Genomic DNA, 25,091 nt, shown 5'->3' with positions numbered 1-25,091 from the left:
ATAGAAATATATATTTTATATTGATATTAGTGCTGTCAAATCGATTAATCGCATCTAACATAAGTTTGTAAGTATATAATATATATGTGTGTGTGAATGTATATATTATACAAACTTTTATGTTAGATGTGATTAATCACGATTAATTGATTTGACAGCACTAGTTTACATTATATTTTTATAAGTTAAAGTTATAACACATTTAATGATTATTCAAAACAATTCTCAGGAGTGAACATTTGAGCATTTATGTTTTGCCTATAAAGCAGTTAAACCTTTTAAATAAAAAAGAGCTTGAGCTTAATACGTCTAACTCAATCATAATCCACAGAGTAGTAGACAAAGATGTAATTTAGCCCACTATGTGTTAAATCTGTGTTAGTACCTGGCCACAATCTCAATTAGCCGTGACCTCTGACCCACACTCATTGCCTCAGGCACTAAAAGGTGACTGCAGCCGTGACCTTTCCACTCCTTGGGTCAATCTCCTCAATATAACGGCACCATTGTGTGGTTCATATTCAAAGCAGTTGTCATCTGTGTCAGTACTTGCTATAACACCAACAGTTTAACTCTTTATGAATGCAAAATGATCATTCAATGACCTGGTTTTGGATTAAATAATTTACAAATTGAAATTAGGCCTCTAGAAATTCTTCAGAACACTTTGAACTAAAGTGAGAAATTTGATTATCAGAATACAGTTAATGAAACCGGTATTTCTGAATGCTCTCTCAACACTCAAAATTGCCAGTTGTTTAACATAGGAAACATTCCATTTTTATAATTCTTCAAACGTTATGGTAATGCTACTTTTGAATGTTCTCTAAACGTTCTGAAACAACTACTAACTTTTAAAAACTGTTACACCTTGTCCTAACCAGACGCGATGCGATAAGATTCCAGCGACAAACTATTTGTCTGTCCACACCAGTCGCGACGCGATAAAGTCAATCAAAAGTCACAGCCAATCAGAATAGCACGTTGGCGGGCTCTTGCGGAAAGCTCCCGGCACTCTCAACGAAATTGATAAGTACATAATCAAACTCATGAATATTACACCATTTTAACGTGATTAAAAATACATACTGAGTTCCTGAAACAATCTTTGTCATAGAATACACTTGTCTGTTCACAATGAGTTGACAGTTTAAACGTTCTTGTTTCCTTTTATTTATTTTGAAGATCTGAGGTAAATTGTCCGTTGTTGCTTTCAGTTTGGCTATACAAGACACACATCATGATATTAAAACTCACATTAGACGCTTTTAACATTAAGTAAAGCACATAAACAGTACCTGATAATTGCCATTCTTTGTGTTGCTGAGCAGCCGCGACGTCGCGGAGAAATAGAAACAGTTTCTAAAATAGAATCGTCGCGTGACGCCGTCGCGGCTAGTTAGGACAAAAACTCCTATTAACATGGAAAAGATACCTTTTATCGCGTGTCGCGGCGTCGCGTCTGGTTAGGACACGACGAACATCCAACCATGAATGATGTATAAATAACATTTTTTTGTGCCAATGTTTTGAGAACATTATTAAAGACCAGATAACTCTGAATGAACATTCTATTAACATTACTGGAAGAACGTTTGTTCATAACATTCAAAGAACCTTGAGAGAACATTAGCTAAAGTTCTGAGAATGTTCCCTGTCAGCTGGGGAGTCAATGCAGCAGTGTCAGGACAGAGACATACTTTTTATTTGAGAATGCAGATGTGAATTCTTGACAAGTGAGTACTCAAAGGTGACAGTAAATGACTGTGTTGTTAAATAGCTAACTACATAAACATGTTGAAGTTTTAACTCACTTAACTAAGATGCTCAGGGAGATCCTCTTCAAACTCTTGCTTCGCAGTGGACCCTTCCCATTTGCTCCAATAGCAAAATAAAAAATCATGATAGTGTTTTGAAGGCTTTATAAAAGAGGGAAAAAATGTATAGAGAGACTGATTATGTTGATCAGAAGACGTCACTCCCTCAGCCGTTGTATTAGAAACACCCTCGCAGCAACATTAACAGTTTTCTGTAATTTAATGCCAAGAAATAATGCAAAGTATAGTGATATAAATGTAAATTATATATTGTACATTTCAGTCAAAAAAAAAATAAGGTTTTTTAAGGAAAACATTCCAGGATTTTTCTCCATATAGTGGACTTCACTGGGGTTCAGCGGGTTGAAGGTCCAAAATTGCAGTTTCAGTGCAGCTTCAAAGGGCTCTACACGATCCCAGATGAGAAATAAGGGTCTTATCTAGAGAAACGACCAGTCATTTTCTAAAAAAAAAATAAAATTTATATACTTTTTAACCACAAATGCTCGTCTTGCACTGCAAGTGCGCCACTCATTACGTAATCATGTTGGAAAGGTCACGCGTGACGTAGGCGGAAGTAGGGCGAAAAACCCCTCTTTTTCTCCTGTTGTTTTACCTTTTTTTTGTAAATGCCGTTTGACTTAGTCTTTGCACATTTGTTTTGTAAACACTTGCTCTGTACTTCAGCCTACGTCAAGCGTGACCCTTTCCAACGTGATTACGTAATGCGTGGCACTTCGCAGAGCAATGCAAGACGAGCATTTGTGGTCAAAAACTATATAAATTTTATTTATTTTTTTTTAGAAAATGACCAATCGTTTAGCTAGATAAGACCCTTATTCCTCGTCTGGGATCGTGTAGACCCGTTGAACCCCAGTGAAGTCCATCCTGGAATTTCTTTTCGACTGATGAAAGAAAAACATCTTGGATGACGTGGGAGTAAATTATCAGGAAATTTTAATTCTGAAGTAAACTAATCCTTTAATAGCGTACAAAACAACCCAATTAATTTGGAACTCATTGACATTCATCGCAAAGAATGGGGGAAAATATTCAATGATTTCTTTTTTGAGTGTGAGTAAATGATGACAGAATTTTGTGCTCAGAATTTTTGGGTCAGCTATGTTGTGGTTTACTCTGTTCGCTGTACCAGAACTCGTAATAAGAGCTCTGTACTATAGTGTCTACTAACTGTATACAATCCTGAGGCCATTAAGAATATTTACACACATTCTGACCACTTTTTACTACACAGCCAATGACAAAATGACATTCATAAATTGAAGTTATTGTGCACCAACAGTGACCGCACACATAAACATATTTTAGAGGGAGGAAATTCCAATTTATTAGAGGATGGAAATTTAAGCCATTACCTGCATCTTTATGTTTTTGCTTTAAGTTTGGAGCCGTAAATGTAAAATTTAAAGCCTAAAAGAGTACACATGCTGTTAATATAGTGTAAAAAGAGAGTAAACATTAATGAGCAGTCTCACACCTGCATGCATGGGCATTTAAACATGCTGCTTTGATGAAATATGTGACTCAGAATCTCAGTTTTGACACATGCACGCTTATGTACAATAATGGCCATCTGTATTTGGTGAGCCCATAGGCATGCATGTGAAAATCCCTGCCTTGCATATGTGTGTTAATATGTCTGTGTTTTAATGCACCACATCCTTTGGTTTGAAGTTCACAACCTCCCTCAAGGCACCTTGATTTATGGCTCATATTTCAGTAACGTAATTATTCCCTCTTAGTTCATGTTTTTCCAGACGTGTTTTGCCTTTGTGGCTGTTCGTCGTTTTTGTGGGGAACTGCAGGGCTCTTGTTGGAGGTGCCAAACTCCATTCATTAGCACACATCAAAGACGAGCTCTCTCGAACCTGGAGCCATGTCAGCGTATGTCACACATGGCCATGACCAGGTGCTGAGGTAGACCTTTGTAAAAATCCATGTTCAAAGTGACAAAGTCCTTGTTTAACATGAACAAATCATTGACTTTTGAAGTGTTGTACCCAAGCAGCACTGCTCAAATCCAAAGAGAGCAGGTCATGAATACAGTACATTTTTTATGTGTTAATTTACTGAGAAGGTTGCTTTGATGAATTCACCCATTATGTGCCAGGGTGTTACATATAGTGTGTCATAATATTGCCTTTCTTTGAAAATATTCCACAGAAGTTGAATTAACACATGCAGTTTATGTGTCTATGGAAATTGCGTATTTTGTTGGCCAGGAAAGCTATTAAAATTTTCTCCTCGCTCTTTTATTAAGCACTAGACGTGTCCGACCGAATCCAAAACGCCATTTTTACAGCTAATTGGATGTTCCTACTCAAAGTCATAAATTAATGCCATTCTATGAGGACTTCAGAGCAATTAACAGTCTGTAAAATGGGTTATGCGTTCTGTGGCTTTTGGTTTGCATTCAAGAGTCATTTCATTTTTGCATTCATTTTATTTTTATATCACATTTTTAAAAAGTTACCAAAAAGTTTGGTCTATTCACAAAAGTATGTTTCCTGGAGACTTTTTAGACTTTAAACCCAAAGCACAATTCAGATTTTGAATGAAGAGAGGATTATCTATTTAGACACTAAAGTCGTGTGCCCAAGACATCACGCTTACAATGAACATCACAAGCAATTCTCATACCAACAATATTTGCATACTGCAATGCCAAGTTTCAAGAGTAGTAGTACACAATGTAGAAAAAAGGGTAGTAATAGTCTGCTTTATTTCAGCTTTAGTGTTTGTTCATAGTTTTTGATGATGAGGAGAAATCATGCTGCCTATCGCACGTCCTGATTTTGCTGATGCGTTTTTGGGTTAACATATTTTGTTGACCCTGGAACAACATTCCTGTCTGATAATTTAGTCCTTACCATATCCCTACTCCTAAACCTAACCCTACACATAAGTTATTCCTAAAATCAGAGGGATGTGATAGGTGAATAACACTGATGTAGAAGCACCAAACCCTGGTTATAAGCCTAAACTTGACATAAACTGTAAACTTGTCCCTCAAATCTGACTGGTTGAATGGAATGTTGTTCCAGGATCAACAAAGATGCTGATCATATTGTACTTGTCTAAATGTCCATGTTGGCATCTGCCTATTTTGGCTAAATTCTACTGTGACATTAATTGGTACCTAGAAATAGTAAAAATGTATTTGAAATCCAGAATTGGAACTGATTTTCGATTCCCAACTCTACAGAAAATTAATGCATTATCAGTATTTAAAAAAACCTCTGAAGGATAAATAAGGATTAATACTATGCTGGATTCTACCAGTGCTGCTAACAACCTTGTATCCGCACCATGGTAGCATCATTATATGGAAAATGAAATACTTTAAGTTACAATTTTGTTAGAAGGAGGTCTCAATGATATATTTCAGTCACTGTACCTGTGGTCACTAGTAGGTCTTCATGCTTGGCTGAGTTGTCCATCTCTATGACGTGGGTGATTATGTGAGCTTCAATGTCTGCACTCCCATTGGTAGTTCATGTATTGAGTCGCTGCATTTGCGAAGTTGAATGAAGTTAACTTTTTTGATATCGCCAACTGTCTCAGCTGCTCATGTTGCCATGTCACCAACTCCCACTGGACATGAATGACTTCCTGTTGCTTTTGCTGCAAATTGCTGTCAATGTGAATGCCATAGTGACCCTTGAGCTTCATATAAAGAGTTGATGAGGTGATACATTTGCCTGATTGAGCTGTTGGGGATCACTGGTAACAGTAACAGTACACTCTTAAAAATAAAAGGTTCCAAAAGGGGATTTTCACAGTGATGACATTGAATAACTATTTTGGAACCTTTCATTGAAGAGTTCGTAAAAGAACCCCTTTTTTTCTTAGTTTGAAGAACATTTGTGACCCATGCTGGCAAAATAAGTCACAATGAGCAAATTTTCAAAAATGAGGTTATTTACATTCCCTATTAAAAAACCTTCAAAATGATGTATGATTTGTTAGAATCTGAAAAAAGTGACTGAGCTACACCTGTTTGAAGTCGATAGAGTCAGCAAAGTCAATTTTGAAAAAAATCGAGTTAAAGTTTTCTGAAGGCTCCAAAACAAAATCACCTACCAGCCAAACCTTAAAATCCCTGGTAACACCACCAAATTTGGCACAAACCAAGCCAAAGCCCATATCTATATGAAAAAATATTCAACTTTTTTCCATGATTCCACAATTTGATTGATTTGATTATCTTTAATGAAACAGACAGATATATTAAGACCTGCTGTACCACACGGATCAAATATAATGTTACACATCAGATGTTTTTCCCCAACAGTTAACCAAACGTTCACTTAAGACATAACAGATGTTTGCGTGAATACTTACCAAGATTTTTTAAAATACTGTAATTACTTGTACATGTGTATATCGGGGTTGCAGCGTCTTTGAATCCTTTAAGGCACTTCAGATCTGTCAGTCAGCACGAGTAAGACCGTTTTGTTTACATCAGCATGAGTTTGAAAATCACATTTCATTGGTTCAGACTCAAACCATCGAGAATTCACTATGAATATTCACAAAGTTGGAATGCTGCGCTTTAGAATGATACCAAACTTTGTCCAGTCGTCCAGAAGCAGTCAGAGAAAAAAGGCATTTAGGTTACTCCTCTCAGAAACAAACAAATAAAGATACTTTTAGATGTTTAATTGCTATTTGGAGCATTGGGATCACTAGACAAGGTCTTTATGAACTCATTTTTGTGAAAACCCTATTCGACCAAAATTGAAAAATGTCACTTGTTTTGCCTGTAGCTCGAAATTTGCCCCTTGTGCATTCCTACTCATTTTGACAGCACGGGTCACATTTTAATAATCTAAAGAACATTTTGTGCAATGTAAAGGTTTTGTGGATTTTAAAGGTTCTACATGGACCCATAGAAACATAACCTTTATATTTAAGAGTGCAGATATGAGGAGACCAAGCTGTTGACTAAACTGTTGGCCAAAAAGAGTCTCTTGAATCTAGTTCACACAGCTTTGTGGTGCTGCAAAGGACCTTTGAAGTACCTTTACTTTTAAAACTCAGGCAGATATCTTATTTTCCTAATGTTAAGGAACATGAAGAATTAATTGACTGGAATAGTTGATGAGTTCTGTCGATTATTTAGAATCATTTTCAGTTTTGTCCAGACCTTCAGAATCGATCTGTCTTTTTTGTTACCCCCACAAGATAAATATTTCCCAATATTGCATAACAGAAAGTTTGCGGGCATTACCTCATTACCCCCTCTCTTTATACTCTGTTCACGCTGGTTAATGAGAGCAGACCCAGACCAGGCAAACCCTGCCAGGTGGCCCTTCCATGAAGGCAGCATTGAGGCCGGGCACACAGGCACTTTTGTTGACAGGGTAAAGGTGTGCACCCTGCCGAGGGCCACAGGAGAGACAGACCCTACAGTCCTGCAGCATGTGTCTGTCTGGAGGGGTTAGATGAAAAGAACATAGAAACTAAAAGCTGAGCATTGGTAATGTACCTTAAAGGATTAGTTCACTTCAGAATTTCAAATTTCCTGATAATTTACTCACCTCCATGTCATCCAAGATGTTCATGTCTTTCTTTCTTCAGCTGAAAAGAAATTAAGGTTTTTGAGGAAAACATTTCAGGACTTCAGTGAAGTTGGAGGAGAAAATGAGATGAAGTTTTTCACCCTACCGCAGTACTTCTGCTTATGTCACACGTGACCTTTCCAACATGATTACTTCATGCGTGGCGCATCGCAGAGCAGTGCAAGATGAGCATTTGTGGTTAAACAGTATATAAATTGTCATTTTTTTTAGAAAATGGCTGATCGTTTAGCTAGATAAGACCCTTATTCCTCGTCTGTGAGGAATAAGGGTCTTAGTGTAGAGCCCTTTGAAGCTGCACTGAAAATGCAATTTGGACCTTAAACCCGTTGAACCCCAGGGAAGTCAACTATATGGAGAAAAATCCTGGAATGTTTTCTTCAAAATCCTTAATTTCTTTTCGACTGAAGAAAGAAAGACATAAACATCTTGGATGACATGGGGAGAAATTATGGGGAGAAAATTATTAGGAAATTTGAATTCTGAAGTGAACTAATCCTTCAATAGCAGTTCATCTTATGAAACAATATCACGAGAAGTGTTAGCAATACTATGTTTCAAACATTGTCCAGGGATGCGAGTTCTGGTCGTGACTGTACAGTTTAACGAGTCGATGTTTCCCGAAACCATAGTTTCAACGAACATTCACAAACGAAAAGTTGCATGGTTGGAACGACAGCTCTTGATCTGTGTTTAGAAACATAGTTTCTTGTTTTTTTGACATTTGGACTTAATAAATCCTTATCTTGAGCAAAATAAGCAAGCTGACATGTCAGCTTGCTTATTTTGCTCAAGATAAGGATTTATCTATATCTTTTATTTGTCATTTATATGTCATTTACGTCATTTAGTTTGTTGAGAGATTTAAAGTGTTGTTTTTGAATAGTGCGCATGTACGTATGTGTTCTAGGATGAAAGAGAACGAGCCTATGATTGAATCTGGGAATAAAGCAAAATAACTGAGAAAAATGTGAATTAGTCCTCAGATGCCATGCTGTAATTTATAGCAAAAAATTGAGCATTGATTCGATCTCAAATGGATTCATTTAAATAAGTTATTACTCTACCACCTGCGTGACATCATTAACCAACATGGTTGAACTATGATAGTGAAGCAGCCTGTTACGTCATTGTACAGGGAAGGACATAAGAAATAGTGACAGCATAGAATTATTGTTGTTGTTGTTTCTTTTATCAGCAGGATGCAGAGATGAGCTTTCAGAGTTTTCAGCAGTTTCTTGAATATTGTCAGGGATTCGGCTATCCAGATAGGGTTGGGATCAATAAAAGTCTAACTGTAATATAGAGACAAACATGTGTATACATAAAATTGCATAATAGATTAAATAATGTCTAATTAAAAAATGCTACAAAGGTTTTTGTAAGGTTTAGGTTTGGTTATGGTATAACAAATGTAATGTACCGTAGACTCTGGGTGAATACGGTTACATTTTTCTTACAAGTCATTAACCTGTACAGGCAGTTCTCCTGCATAGCTGCTCGTTATTTTACTGGTGGAAATAAAACCTTTGCATTTTATATACTGCAAGGCCTCACTTGCTACACACACACACACACACACACACACACACACACACACACACACACACACACACACACACACACACACATATATTAGACTTCTCTTCTCCTTATGCCCAATGTGTATCTAATTAATGAGCAACTACTGCACAAGAGAGGAATGTTTCATTCCTGTCTTTGCTTTTTCCACTTTCGTTTACTCTTTTATTCTCATTTCAATCACTTTTTAGTTCTTAATCGTGATTGATTTTCTGTGCTTTATACAGTTTTCCATACAATGCTTTCTCTCCCCAACTTCTTTCTTTCTTTCTTTCTTTCTTTCTTTCTTTCTTTCTTTCTTTCTTTCTCCAACCTTGCATTCTTTCACTCTTTTTGAAAACACATCCTCATTGTTTTCTTTCATCCTGTTCTGTTTTTTTTCATGATTGTTCTTCTCATCGCTTTGTTGAAAACATCTTGAAAACTGTCATCTTGAATGAGATGAAGAAACCGCTGAAGACGAAAATATGTCAAGCAGGGGGATTTTCAGAGGACAGCGAGTCAAAGAGGGAGGGATGGGGAAGACATAAGGAATTCAGTTTCGGGGAATTTGGGCCTTTAATAGATCATAAACAGGTCATATATGCCAGTCAGTATCGTACATGGGGCAGTGAGGTGTATTTCTGTGTTTGTGTGTGTATGATTAGAGCAGGACTGAGTGTCGATGCTTTCTGAAACATGGCCATTCAGCCCAGGCCTCACATGTGGAACAGTTTACTGCAGCTCTGCTCCAAAATGAACACAGAGCAACAGACTGCAATTAAAAGAGAGACACAGACACAAAGACTGAGAGAGAACAGTCTACACATAAGTAGAAAGGAGTGAACTTGTGTCTTAATTTAAATCTAAAAGTGCAAAAAGGTACCAGGTAATGTACCTTTAAAATAAAAACAATATGGAAACTCCTTACTATAATAAAGAGTATTAGAGTATTATATGCAAAACAGCAGTCAACCTTTGACTGTAAACATGATTCTTTAAAAGTGCAAACAATACAGCCATGTATGTGAGTTATGAAAATTTGTGTTTGTAATCTGTATGAAGATATGGAAAGTCGGCCTCACCATTTATGGTTTGTGCTCTGGAACTTTCCATCAAGTCCTGATGGAGGCAGAAGGAGGGGTCAGTGAGCGCTGGGTGCCCTCCACCCTGGGCATGTGGCAGTAGAACAGAGGCAGCTTTATTGAGCTGTGTCTCTGATTTAAATCATATGGCATTGCCTGGAATCACTTCATGGCTTGGAGGCTGTTCAAATGAATGCCCCAACAAGAGACTCACTCTGTTTCTCCCCCTCATTTCATCTGTTTGTTGGCTTTCACTTTCTTTCACAGTGTTTCTCACTAAACCCAAATGGCGTCATGTCCGTTTGATTATGCTCTTTGTCTTTATATCTCTTCAAGGTAAATTTTCTTATCTGACAAAATTAGTCATTCAAAACTTAAAGGGTTAGTTCACCCAAAGTTGAAAATTCTGTCATTAATTACTCACCCTCATGTCGTTCCACACCCATAAGACCTTCGTTTATCTTCGGAACACAAATTAATATATTTTTGATGAAATCTGAGAGGTATATGACTTGTCCATAGACAGCAATATAATCACCACTTTCAAGGTCCAGAAAGTTACTAAAGACATCGTTAAAACAGTCGACGTGACTTCAGTGGTTCAACCTTAATGTTATGAAGGGACGAGAATACTTTTTGTGCGCAAAAACAAAACAAAAATATCAACTTTATTCAACAATATCTTCTCTTCTGTGTCATTCTCATACGTTGTTTACGTCGTGCTGCTCACATGATCAGCTTTGGCCAATACTGAGCTGGCATTCGGAAACGTTGAACTGCGTTCACTGCATCACCTGCCTAAGGATAATGACAGGGAAGAGAAGAGATTGTTGTAAAGTCGTTATTTTGTTTTATTTTTGTGCATAAAAAGTATTCTTGTCGCTTCATAACATTAAGGTTGAACCACTGCAGTCATGTTGACTGTTTTAACAATGTCTTTAGTACCTTTCTGGACCTTGAAAGTGTTGATTATATTGCTGTCTATGGACAAGTCACATACCTCTCGGATTTTATCAATAATACCTTAATTTGTGTTCCGAAGATGAACGAAGGTCTTACGGGTGTGGAACGACATGAGGGTGAGTAATTAATGACAGAAATTTCATTTTTGGGTGAACTAACACTTTAAGTAATGAAACTCAGTGGTTTCTTTCCCTCATTAAAAATAATAAATAACAAATAATTTATGTCATACATCTCAAGTGATTTGTCGTAACTGGCTTAGCAGTTAACTCCATTTAAGCCATGCTCTGCCTCCGGAATTGCATACAGTATAGTAAGTATGTCATTAGGTTTGAAACTTGCTTCACAATAGGGCTGCACATTTCAAAACTTGGAAAAACCTTGCAAGTTGGAAAAAAAACTGACATTGTTATATTTTGTTTTTCTGCGATGTACATTGCGATATGAAAACAGTTTCACCGGATGAATTGAATGGCTCTATTTGGAAAGAATTAATCATTCTAGAATGATTGGGGTTATTTTGTAGGGTAGTGCATCTGCATAGAAAATAATAAACAAATTACAAGCATAAATAAATACAATAGAACAGAGATACAAATTAAATAAGCAATGCTTTGTTTTTCAGGTAAATCTGTATTCAGGCACAGACATATTTAAATGTAAAATAACACAGCATAGTCTTCAATGTTTAAATTAAATATAATTAATTAATACAATTTATCTTTGTTAAAGCTACAAAAGTGATTCTCTTTTTTCTATTTTGTGGTTTGATTAACATTGGTGACACAAACAGCTATGGGTATATTAGGTTGCTGTCACTTTAAGACGAATGCGTGAATCCAATGTAATGATACACTTTCTCACTTGTTTACAACACATAACCAACTGTGTTTACGAGGATAGTTGCTGAGAAGGGCATTTTGACTTAATTTTGATAAACTTTCACTCTATGATGGTTAAACTTTGCAATTTATTTGCAAATCACATGCGTTCCGACTCGGGGGGGCAGCTGGTCTGTACGGATCATGGATACAGTATCCCTATACTTGACATTCGCACATCGCGATATCAATGCCAAAGCGATATATGGTGCAGCCTTACTTCACCAGGTTTAAAAATATGTTCTGTCTAGTATTAATGTGTGCAGTATGAATTTGCCGTGTTGTCACTGTCATGTGACCTACCTGCATTGCTTCACTGTCATTCATAAATAATTTTCTCTCGTGGCCTCATGGGAAAGTAAAGTGTCCATCAGATTTGCACTTCAGAATCTCACTAGAAGTAGTAGGTCATATGGGTACTTTTCGCCTGCTGTTTTATGAGTAGTGTGAATTTGGATGTATTACTCAGCTCACATACTGTTTTTTGCCTACTGTAAGTGGAAGTATGCATATTCGGATGCAGGGATGGTGCTCAAGGTTAGAAAAGTGGGTTCAGGTTCAGCTTGCATTGTGTACGAAACCCTCTGTTCCCACTAGAGGTTGCCGATTCAAAACAAAGGCATAGATTGATGATGCTGAGATTGAGCGCGGAATCATGGGAGGTGTTGTCTTTACCTCACAGCTAGTGTAAAAGAATCGGGACGGGACTCGGGCAGAAATCATGTTCATGGATGAGATTATTAACGTTACTGTAGTATGAAGCACAGCAGGGCCAAGAGTTGTGGGAGCGTAACGATGCCGCTGGAGCGATTGCTAATGAGAGACGAGTGCGACACACGCCTCGAGAGCAGCGGAGTTTTTATTATGCTACAGTCTCCATTTACACTTCTTCCGGTCAAGCGTTTGTTGGGTAACACAGCACTGTTTATCACGTTAGATACATTTGAGTTTGTTGAAAATGATGTTATAACATTACACTGAGCGTTCGCTCGGCGGCTGCTATGAGACACTTGTTGCACACTATAGTAAGCTAGATCGATATTAGAAAAAGCATATTAAAGTACCCCTGTAGCAAATAATTTTATTCCTTAAAACTCATCTTTGATCACCAAAATGACATATTTAATCGTTTTTTCCTTGAAAAAAAAAAACATTTCTTCATGCCTTAAAATAGCTTCAGTGTAATGCTACACCCTTGCCTCATTTAATATATGTGGTTCTATGAATATGCAAATTAGCTCCGCCCCCACTCACACCAGTTCAGATCCACTCGTCACCAGTCACACGTTGATGTGATTGGTTACAAGGTAGTTTGTGACATCAGAAACACCAGCGATTTCAAACTACATTTTTTGAAAATACTCAGCAATGGTGTTGACTTATGAATTTGCACATGGTTTGTCTTAAAGCATTTTAAAAACACCACATATACATATAAACAACATTAAAAGTTTGATTTTCACCTCAGGGGGTCTTTAATATAATCAAGAAAATGAGATTAAGACAATAACACTAAACGTGTTGAGCTACTGTATATAACAATGATTAGTTTTCTGTCTATAAATGTATCCAAACAGTTGCTCACCTGTCTAATAAAATATATAATATATTAAAGCATCTTTGGTGTTTCCATGGTTTCTATGAAATAAAACCGGAAATCGAGGGTAACGCAGGTATGATGTTACTGATAGGCGATGCACGGACACAGTCAGTGTCCTGGTTAAAATTGCTTATTTCTCTGGATTTAAACATTCTTGGAACATCTGGGATAATGTAAGTACACAAGTCAACAAAATATATAATACTGTTCTAGTGTTTTTTGGATATTTTAATACAAAAATCTTACATATTGTGCCTTTAAGTGGAAGTAGGCATCAGATGCAGGGATGGTGCTCAAGGTTAGAAAAGTGGGTTCGGGTTTGTGGAAGTAGGCATCAGACGCAGGGATGGTGCTCAAGGCTAGAAAAGTGGGTTTGGGTTCAGCCTACATTGTTTATACCCAACCCTGCCATTTCTCTACTTTTTTATCATCTAAATGACAAAAATAATTAGCAAAAAAGTCTTTGGTCATGCATGCAGAAATCATTTTTTGGGGGCTTATCTGGCTCAAATCCATTTAGTTGTTTACAGTCCAAACAGCAGAAAACCATATGAAATCTGGCTTTTACAAACCCATTCCAAACCACATTCATAAGTGGTCTGAAATCAGATTGCAATTTCAGATTCTTGGAAATGTCTTTCAATCTGAACTGTCAGATCAGAATTTTTTTTATTTATTTTTTTTTTTTTGGCATTCAGGTTGCAACATCCTATTCAATGCACAGCAGTGAGTAAAGAGTATGCATAGATGGCATATTTTATGGACAAATTTCTATTTTTCCACTCTGATGTAGAGGAGAGCAACAGAAAACAGGCATTTTGCACTCTGCACCACCATCCACAAACCACTGATCTCAGATCTGTCAGATTCAGATACAGACAGTTCATAATCTACATTATTCTGCTTTATATGTTAATTATGTCCAGTATTGTATAAGTCTTCTGTCTGATGTTTGAACCTCAGGAATTTTATGAGAAAGCATTTGTGCTGAACTGTAAATAGTGTTGTAAATAGTGCATTGTGTTCAATTTACTAGATGATCATGCCTATGAAAATAAATAAATAAATAAAAATGCTTCCAAAACATGAACTGAAAGGGGTTAGAGGTAATTTTTGAAGTTTTAAACACTTTTTTTCCCCTCTTGTGTTTTTCTACAGGCACCTGTTGGATTTTATAATTGTACATCAATTTTGGATCACTTGCAGAGTTCATCTTCCCTCCAAATCAGTGCTACACAAACCAACAAAAGTTTATAATGGATTTACGATTAGTGCACAGAGTTTAGTAAGAGAATTCCTTTTATAAAAAGTGCCAAAGTGAGAAGTGAGATAGTGGTAGGAGACAGATAATTCACCATCTCAACGATAGGAACATTGGACCATCTTTCGACGCTGGAGGAGCGCCATCATAAAAATGGCAACCAATAGGGAGAGGCCTGTGAGTCATATGACAGGGTTCTACCCCTTTGCCTTCAGTTCAATGCGAAACCACTCCCCCTTTGATCTTCTGGCCAATGGCAGCCTCTTTGGACGATTTGGGGCGGACCTTCCCAAAGAAATGGCAGCTCTGTGTAAGTAGCTTTCAGAAATAACCCAATCTTTTGAATAATAACTACACACACTGAAACTAATAGCTTGTGTCTGCAGTACCCCAGAAATGTATTTCTTCCTTTATTATGTTGCCCTTGATTGTTGATATTGTTTTCATATGTCATAGTCTTCAGTGTCACATGATCCTTCAGAAATGATTCTAATATGCTGAATTTGGTGCTCAATTATTTATAATGATTCCTATTATTATTATTATCACTGTTGATTCTGTTGCTTTTTCTGCTTAATATTTTTGTGGAAACTGTAATACAGGATTCTTGAATATAAAGATCAAAAGCATAGAATTTATTTGAAATAGAAATCTTTTCTAACATTATAAGCATCTTTACTGTCACTTTTGATCAATTTAATGCATCTTTGTTAGGGTTAGGTATTAATAAAAGTATTTCTTTCTTTCTTTACTTTTGAATGGTAGTCTATCACAGTTTTCTACAAAAATATTAAGCAGCAAAAACTATATATGGGTCATTGACAATTAAGGTTTTTAAAAGTATAAAAAAATATAATGAAGATATAATTAATTTTGAAGTTTTATTAAGTGTTAACAATGCGATTATGTCGTTTTTATAGTCAATTAACACTGCTTTCGTCATTTTTTTACAAGATGGGACAAAATTTGTCACCAAATCATTCAGTTTAACCAAAATTTCGGTTTTACCAAATGACACTTTTGGTTATACCGAATGAGGATATTTTCAAACAATGCTAACAGGCTGATATCTAGCTGATATTAGCTTGATAGCTAGCTAGCAAAAGGACAATCAAACATTTTATATTTAGTACAAGTTTTTAAAATATTGCAACATTTTCCATGATTTAGCAGTTGTACCGAATGACCTGATGTTTCAGGATATGCGTATGAGCAAGTGAAAACATGAATTTTTCTAATAGTTAAGAGAGAGTTAATTACTTTGCTTCATGACCATGTGGTCCTTTGCAGGTGTCTGAATGATGTCACATCCTGTCACATGATATTGACCGCAAGACTTGATCCAAAATGGTCCCTTTACATTGGTTACTCCGAATGACATCAATGAAATTAATTTTTCTGGACATTCTTTCTCATAACAAAGCAACGGCTTCTACACATAATTTTAATACCATTTTGCACTATGTTGATATATGATGTTATAAAAGCATGTCAGAACAAAAAAATATATACATTTATTACATTTTAAGATGTTTTAATCACAAATGAAATTTGGATGGTTGAACACAATGACCTTTTGGACACTTCAAAATCTTTAAAATACCTTTATATGTAGCAAAATATAATTAAAACCTTTTGGATTCAATAAAAGAGATCTAGTTGTACTGCCTTACATACTTTGGATGTCATATCTTTGATTTTTATTATTATCAAGGCCAAAAAATGACCCGTCACGTCATTGACCCATATACTACATTGCTGTATTTGCAAAATTTGCATTGATAATTAAAAGAAATTAATCTTGAGCAGCAAATCAGCATATTAGAATGATTTCTGAAGGATCATGTGACCTTGAAGACTGGAGTAATGATGCTGAAAATTCAGCTTTGATCACAGGAATAAATTACATTTTACAATTCACATAGAAAACAGTTGTTAAATTGTAATATTTAACAATATTACTGTTTTTACTGTATTTTTGATCAAATAAATGCAGCCAGAAGAGACTTCTTTCAAAAACAATACAAATCTTTATTTAATTAATTATTAATTATTCCAAACTTTTGACTTAAAGTATATACAGTCAAACCAAAATTTATTCAGACACCTTGAACATTCATTCATTCATTAATACAGTTTATTCACTATAGTTTAAAAAAATGGTAATAAAATATGACAAGATCTTAGAGTTAAACTGTGTCAGAAAAAAATAATCTTAATTATGTCAGATAACACTTAAGCAAAACATGGTTAGGTCAAAGTGTCTGAATAATTTTTGGTTCCAAATTTTTATCAATTTTACTGGTAGTCCACTGTATGAAGAATAGGTTGTTTGCAATCACGTGGTTCTGGTGACGCACAAAATTAATGTGGAGGGCAAGCAGTGAAAATTAGAATGGAAGAGATGGGGAAAAGTCCGTACTGTGCTGGTTTAGAAAGGTATAAACAGAAAATCACAACATATTTTGAACGTGAACCGTATGTTATGAAGAGGAGCGATTTTTCTACTGAATTGAAAGACTTGACTGCCACAGAGAATGTGAAGCTGCCATCACGCTGCGTTCAGTTCTAGTCTGGTTTGTTTATATCGCGCTGTCTTTCTGATAGTGAAGTTAGGGCAGTATTTTTGATTTTCTGTCGTGATTGTGAAAAATGTCGGCATTGTAGGTCATTTATGCTGAACCGAGAATTGCAACAGGAGCTCACATCATCAATCAGGGAAAAAACTGGATGGTGTAATACAATTTTTGCCTTTTCTACGTGTAAAAACACTAAGGGAAGCAGGTTGAGGTGGTGACGGGGAGACGCTGTATAGCAAATCTAATAATGTCACTGATTGAACCCACTCCCTATCACTTAATAACATAATCACAAAGCTGAGTGTTTTTGAAAATGTTGTATTTTGTTTGGTTTAATAATTAACATTATATTTGCGAGTATGACTCTCACTCGGCTTGTGAATGAGTATAACTTGCACGCAGCCACTTCAAATCTGTTCACAAGCTTCTATGGGTTTGATTTTGGTTGTCATTTGTTGAAATAAATACAAAAAATAAATAAATAAAATAAATAAATAAATAGTGTGTCGGTGTCTGTCATAGACTGTAAAAAATGGTGTCTGTCCGCTGAATGCCCATCCGATTCTCCTCCGTGGTCATATGGGAAAGTGAATATTTACAAAGAAAACATAAACTACAGTTACATTTACACCCTTCCAACAAAGAAATTGATCGACTTCTGTCAGCTTGTTGAACACATTTTTTTTATTTGGACATTTTCTTCCATATGATGGCTGAAGCAGCAGCGCCTGACACTGTTTTCACGGTAATCAACAAAAGGTGACAACTTTTAAAGTTAAAAAACGATATAAGTTACGTAAACGATAAAAGCTCATTGTAGTTTCTCGGTTTGATAGATTTGAGCAACCATAAACGACGCAAAACATAGGAATTTTGAGTTTGTGATAGGATTCCTATATAGAAAAATCACTCCTTGCCCTCCAGCCGCATTTCACGTGCAGCAATGACGTCATGTGCAAACAACCTATTTTTGGGTATAATATATCACAGTTTACATACATACTTACATAAATGAACTATAGTGTCCTGCACCCACTAATAAAAATATACCAAAAATATAAAAAACATCTGAATAATTTTTGGTTTCCGACTGTAAATATGACTTTGGTATAAGGAAGTGCAAAATACATGAGGCTAATATATAAGATTATACCAGTAAAGTGTGATTTGAATTTGTTCAGTTCTGTTAGCTGTTGTGATTCAGGGTTTGTTCTCGATGGTGGTCGTGTTCAGACATGCCCATCCGCTGTATCAAACAGTCACAACCTCCTGGAATAATCCTGCCAACACACACACACACACACACACACACACACACACACACACACACACACACACACACACACACACACACACATTCAGATCCTTTCAATAAACACAAATGTCCATTTATAGCCAGAAGAAAAGAGTGAAAGAGTATGAAACAACTCCATCAAACTGAACAAAGATTACATTTCAATGAAAAGAATACACAACAAAAACACACAGGAAGTCACATAGAGGTCATGGATGTTTGACGTATTATACCTGGAATACTGCGTTCATATTGTGTTTTCATTATAGAGACAAAAAGTAGCAAATGTAATGTTGCCGTGCTGTAACAACCCTGTGTGATCTCATTATGTGGTACCTTCATACACAGACGCTCCATTAGCTCCATTTAATAAGAGATAACATCTACTCATCCCTCAATCTATCCTTTCTTCTTTCAGAGTGGGAACATGCAGAAAGACAGACAGAGAGAGACAGAAGGGCTAGACGGGCGAACAGTCGATTGTTTGCATCATACTCAACAGTGTTTTAAAGCCTTCGCCATCTTAAGCCCAGAGACTTATGAACATATGCAATACAGGCACAAATAATGATCTAACCCGTTGCAAGCTTGCAGTACCGTAACATGCGTTGTTATATTTCTGTGACCGTAAGAAACCTCAGTATTATGAAAAATGCAAACCTAAAATGATAATATCTAAATGAACTAGTTTTAATCTTAAAAAAATATCATTTTTAATGCATAAATTTTATGCGTTAAATCAGGTTGAAATAGCTTTTAAGGTATGCATCTAACATATTGCATAATGCAACAATGCAAAAATCCAAGTTGTCTATAAAAGCTTTAATGTATTTGAGTAGAGCGTGTCAGGCCAAGGTTGTTCAGTGGGTCTTTGCAGCATCTTAGCTTCAACAAAGACTAACCAAATTATGAATACCATAACCATAACCATATAATAAAATTCATAGTGTTCTGGAGTTGATCTATATGGTTATTTTGAGATTTAAAAAGTTTTTGATGTTTCATTATAGGTTCTAAAATAGTAGCTTACCGCTATCTATATACTGCTCGCTACTTTTTAGAAATAGTATGTGAGACAGTTTGCAGTATGTAATAATATAAATGCTTCAAAGTGTGGTTTGCTGTGCATTGTCACCTACTTACATTGCAGATCGTTTTTTGCAATAAAAATGGTTGTTTGCTTTCTGGTTCATTCATGACTCTGGAAATGGAGTGCATTGTGGGAAACATTATTCCAGGCAGTGTGCTCGCGTAGTATAATACACATAGCAAATGTAGTAGGTACACAGAACATTTGCATATACCTGTGTATACATGCTGTATAAATATTAAAGGATTAGTTCAGTTCAGAATTAAAATTTCCTGATTATTTACTCACCCCCATGTCATCCAAGATGTTTTTTTCTTTCTTCAGTTGAAAAGAAATTAAGGTTTTTGAAGAAAACATTCCAGGACTTTTCTCCATATAGTGGACTTCACTGGGGTTCAACGGGTTGAAGGTCCAAATGTCAGTTTCAGTGCAGCTTCAGAGGACTCTACATGATCCCAGACGAGGAATAAGGGTCTTATCTAGAGAAACGATTGGTCATTTTCTAAAAAAAAAAAAACAATTATATACTTTTTAACCACAAATGCTTGTCTTGCACTGCTCTGCGATCTGCCACGCATTATGTAATCACGTTGGAAAGATCACGCGTGACGTAGGCGGAAGTACTGATCCAGTGTCTGCAAAGCGAACATGTAAAGACCTAGTCAAACGCCCTTTACAAAAAAGGTAAAACATCGATGTCGTACGATTTTGAAGTTGGAGGAGAAAATGTGATTTTTTTCACCTTACCGTGGTACTTCTGCCTACGTCACGAGCGTGACCTTTCCAGTGTGATTACGTAATGCATGGAAGACGAGCATTTGTGGTTAAAAAGTATATACATTTTTACGTTTTTTTAGAAAATGACCGATGGTTTCTCTAGATAAGACCCTTATTCCTCATCTGGGATCGTGTAGGGCCCTTTGAAGCTGCACTGAAACTGACATTTGGACCTTCAACCCGTTGAACCCCACTGAAGTCCACTATATGGAGAAAAGTCCTGGAATATTTTCCTCAAAAACCTTAATTTCTTTTCGACTGAAGAAAGAAAGACATGAACATCTTGGATGACATGGTGGTGAGTAAATTATCAGGAAATGTTAATATTGAAGTGAACTAATCCTTTAAGAAATATTTATAGACATCTTAAGAGTAATTTGGTAAAATAAACATCCTGCTTTGTAAATGTGATTAGTATGTAAGTACAGTTTTATCTTAATGAATACACATGCAGATTCATCAGATTCTCTGATGTTTTCAGGCCAAAGGTTTGGTTTCTGAAATGTTTGCTGTAATTTCTACAATGTTGGCACAGAAGCTGTTGAAGTGAAGGAATACTCAACTATCCTTCTTCCAGCTCATGACATCAGCACTGAAACATTTTATTCAGCCTCAGTACTGACAGCAACTCTATTAACTGTACATAAAAGACCACTTTACTTTTTTATTAGCTTCAGATTCAATGTCCTAAAATGTTAGACGAATATACGGAGTAAAATCCAGTACAGTTTGCACGCTTTTAGTTTGCATCTGAAACCTGTGAGTTCTGTACAGCTAAAAATTTAGTCGAAATTCTTATGAAATAAAGAGTATAAAAAATTTGTAAATGTAACATTTAATATTTAAAATACTGCATTTGCACCAATGCAAAATATATCATTTTAAATATAATGTTTTTAAAAATTACTACATAATACCAAAGACTGTAGATATACAAATACAGTGCACTCACATGAATGGGAGAAAATGCAAAGCACAATATGGCTGAATAAGTCCTGCCTTCTAAAAGAGCCAATCGCTGATTGGCATCACTGCAGCTCCGGTTGCTATAGAAACAGTAGTGTTCTGAGACACACGCTTATGCCTACACATGCGCATTGGCCGCTCCAGCCTGAAAAATAGGCTATTAAGCTATTATTTTAATGCTATTTGAGCATATGAAACAACATTTATGAGACAATTCATGCCAGATTTTGTTGCTGATTTGAAATATGTTATTTAATTGTAAATTCAGCAAGCAGTTTTTGAGATTTCAGGATTCTCCCATTCAAGTTGAAAGGATTTGGTCTTGGATGCCCGAAATTGCTACCCGGAGGTGTTGCAAATATGGCTGCCGAGTGAACAGACTTTCCTTGAAAGGGACTTTGACTCTTCTGTAGCTCTACTGCCCCCACAGGAAAAATATGGTATATTAGTTCAATGACATCATTAGTTGACTTCTTTCATTATGTGATTATGAAGGTTTTTTTTTTTTTCTCTCTAAAAATATTTTTGAACGCAATGGGAAATATGGACTACTTATAAATTACACTGAAGTATGTAATCTCGCATTCTCACTCTAATAGTAGCATGTGCACAAAATAGACACACACACACACACACACACACACACACACACACACACACACACACACAATCTGGGAATCTGGTGGAGCTTCTGGTTTCAGAAATGCAGAATGTTTGATGAAAAAAGAGGTAGCATTTGAAACAAATGGCAAATTCTTCTTGTTTTAAGAGTGAGGCAGAGGATGGCCAAATGCAGAGGTTACTGCAGGACTGAGGCTGTGAAAGCACAAACTCCACATTGTGCCTCGTTATTTATTTATATAGAATTGGAGTGGAATTTCTGGGGTTTGGCCCAATTCTTTAAACCACCAGTGGCGTGTGTGTGAGAGAGAGAGAGAGAAATTGGAAGTAGTGATTGAGTGTTTGCATGATGGAGAATTCTAGTAAACTCATTTGAATAAAACAAAGATTGCAAAGTTATACGGGATTTGTTCAACATTGAAGAAAGAAAGGAACAAAGATTTGGCGGTGATAGAGATCAGCCGGCTTTTGCACATGCTGCAGGGAAACCGTCCCATCACAAGTTAGCTGGCATGACTTACTGACATTAAAACAAGAACGAGTCAAGCGCTTTTATGCCAGTAGCGTTTGTCAAGCTGTGCATGAGTCTTTCTGTTTGTTCAGTTACAGGAATAGTTCACCCAAAAATTAAAATTCCAACAGCATTTAAAATTCCGAACATCCGTTGATGTTTCATGCATGGAACACAAAAGGAAATGTTTAGCAGAATGATCACGCTGCTCTTTTCCTGGTCATATGAAGGAATATGACCTGAAAATAATTTGGGGTCCCACTTTATATTACGTGTTTTGGTAACACTTTATTTTAAGATGACATAGTTACACACGTTACATACTTACTGTAGTAATAACAGTAAATTCTGCATAATTACAAGTAACTAACCCTAAACCAATCCCCAGTCCTAACCCTAACCATATAGTAAGGTCATGTAGTTAAAGCTGCAGTCCATAACTTTTTTTTTGGCTAAAAATGATCCAAAATCAATTTTTGAGCAAGTACATAACCAGCCAATGTTCAAAACTATCTCCTTACCTTAGCCCAATTCACAACGGTAAGCTTGTATTAATGTTTTATAATAAGAGTGGTACTTTCCGCGGTAAATTTGAGCATGCCGCCGTCAAGGCCGTAACCATGTCTTGAACACTGAGGTGGACCAATTTTTATAAAGAATAAAGAAATAGAACAGTGAAGGAAATTCTAGGTCTAATTCTAGTTGAGAAATGATCATATTTGCATTAATTTGCATTAAAATATGCCCACATGTGGTGACTGACAGCCACACATTCTCCTCAAAACATTAGATTCATCCGCACTGAGGAGCCGATGCGCAACCCACGTAAAGATGATAATTCCGCAAATAACTGCAATTGCAGGTTTCAAATAGAGATGGCGACAAAGAGGCAAAACTTATGGACTGCAGCTTTAATTAATATTACACAGTACTTATCTGTGTAATTACACTGTAACAACGTCACCTTATAATAAAGTGTAACTGGTGTTTTTATCTACTATGTAATAACTATAGGGCCGTCCCAATTCGCGTACTTATGCACTATTCCATTTTTAAGTATAAATAGTGCGAGTAGTGTGTTCACACTGAAAATTCCAAAAAGAAAAAAGTACACTTTAAATACCCAGATGATGCAATAAATTAACAGAAAAAACGAAGTGTGGAATGTTGGACACAACTGTCGCAGCTTTAATTACGTACTGGAGGGGGAGGGGTTATCAGACTCCGATGTTAAATGACAAAATAACCTTATACAATTCACGCACTACATGGATGAGTACTTAGTGCATAAGTACATAGTGTATAAGTGCATACAGTGTATAGTGTGTCATTTGGGACGCAACTTATGTAATAGCATTTAAATTAATCACTTGATACAATGCACTTTTAGATATGTGAAATTGTTAGTAAATTTACTTACTCCAGTATTTTGTTTTCTTTACAAATTTGAAAATCTTTTTTTTTTTTTACAGTGTAAGTCTTCTGAAATAATATGATAGCTTTGTGATTTTTTTTTTTTTTTTTTAAATGAACTTCTCATTTGAGCAAACCTTTTGCAGATTTATTATCAATGCAAATGTACTTAATTGCACATTTGCAAATGTTTGTATGTGTACATAAGTGCCCTGTAATGCAGGAAAGACTGTTTTCCCCTTGAGGGTCAGATTACAATTCATGACCAGCACACATACACACACACACACACACACACTACAGACCCCCAAGGAACCACACATTCCAATACAAGCAAATCCAGCACACATGCAGTCAGAAATCCAAACCCAAATGCTGCGTAGCTCCAACCACAAACTATGAGGGCCAGGTTTATGTTCCTCGCTGGAAGAAGAGCGAGCCGTTTGAACAGAGTAGGTTTTGTTCGGTCTGTCTGGGCATCCCATGACGCCAGTGCTCGGCAGTAAAAAGCCTGCAGATGAGCCACTGACACCAATGGAGAAAGACAGAGACAATATACAAAAAAAAAAAAAAAAAGATATAAAAGGAGCAGAGGCACAGATGGACAAGAATGATTGACAGATAGATGAAAAGCAGGAGGGCCTGAGAAAGAGACAGAGAGAAAGAGACAGAATGGGGCACCTTTTCCTGTCTGCATTCCCCCTTCCTTTCTGCAGTCCTCAAGCCTTGGCCTGCGAGTGTGTGTGTGTGTGCGTGTGTGTGCGTGCGTGTGTGTGCGTGTCTGTGTGTGTGTGTGAAGGGGGGTGTAATTGCCTCAAGGTGTGGAGAGAACAGAACTGGCTGAGACTGTGCAGTGCTGCTCCCTGCTGTGTGTCACTGCGAGGTGTGTGTGTGTGTGAGTGTGTGTGTATGTGTGTGTGTGTGTGTGTGAGAGAGAGAGATGGAGAACAAGAGAATGAGAAAAGCAAGAGAGGGAGGGGGACGTGTTGAAAGACAGGTGAAAATGTTGAGGCAGAGAGAGCAAAGGTATGGGGTGAAATAGGGGGTAACGTATGTGCGGATTAACAGAT

The 25,091-nt window shown here is 36.5% G+C and overlaps 1 protein-coding gene across 1 annotated transcript in view; it reads left to right on the top strand.

Moving 5' to 3' along the window:
• The window catches only part of rargb (retinoic acid receptor, gamma b), a 68,009-nt gene that overhangs the window by 5,789 nt on the left and 37,129 nt on the right, over positions 1-25,091 (top strand). Inside the window, exon 2 of the mRNA XM_051913242.1 lies at positions 14,668-15,080. Coding sequence (XP_051769202.1) covers positions 14,924-15,080 — 157 coding nt within the window. The 5' untranslated portion in view covers positions 14,668-14,923. The remainder of the gene's footprint in view (positions 1-14,667; positions 15,081-25,091) is intronic.

Source organism: Ctenopharyngodon idella, chromosome 11 (assembly GCF_019924925.1).
Source record: "Ctenopharyngodon idella isolate HZGC_01 chromosome 11, HZGC01, whole genome shotgun sequence".
In the NCBI taxonomy this organism is placed as follows: Eukaryota; Metazoa; Chordata; class Actinopteri; order Cypriniformes; family Xenocyprididae; genus Ctenopharyngodon; species Ctenopharyngodon idella.
Note: the sequence above shows the minus strand (reverse complement) of the source record. Positions and strands in the feature narration are given on the sequence as shown.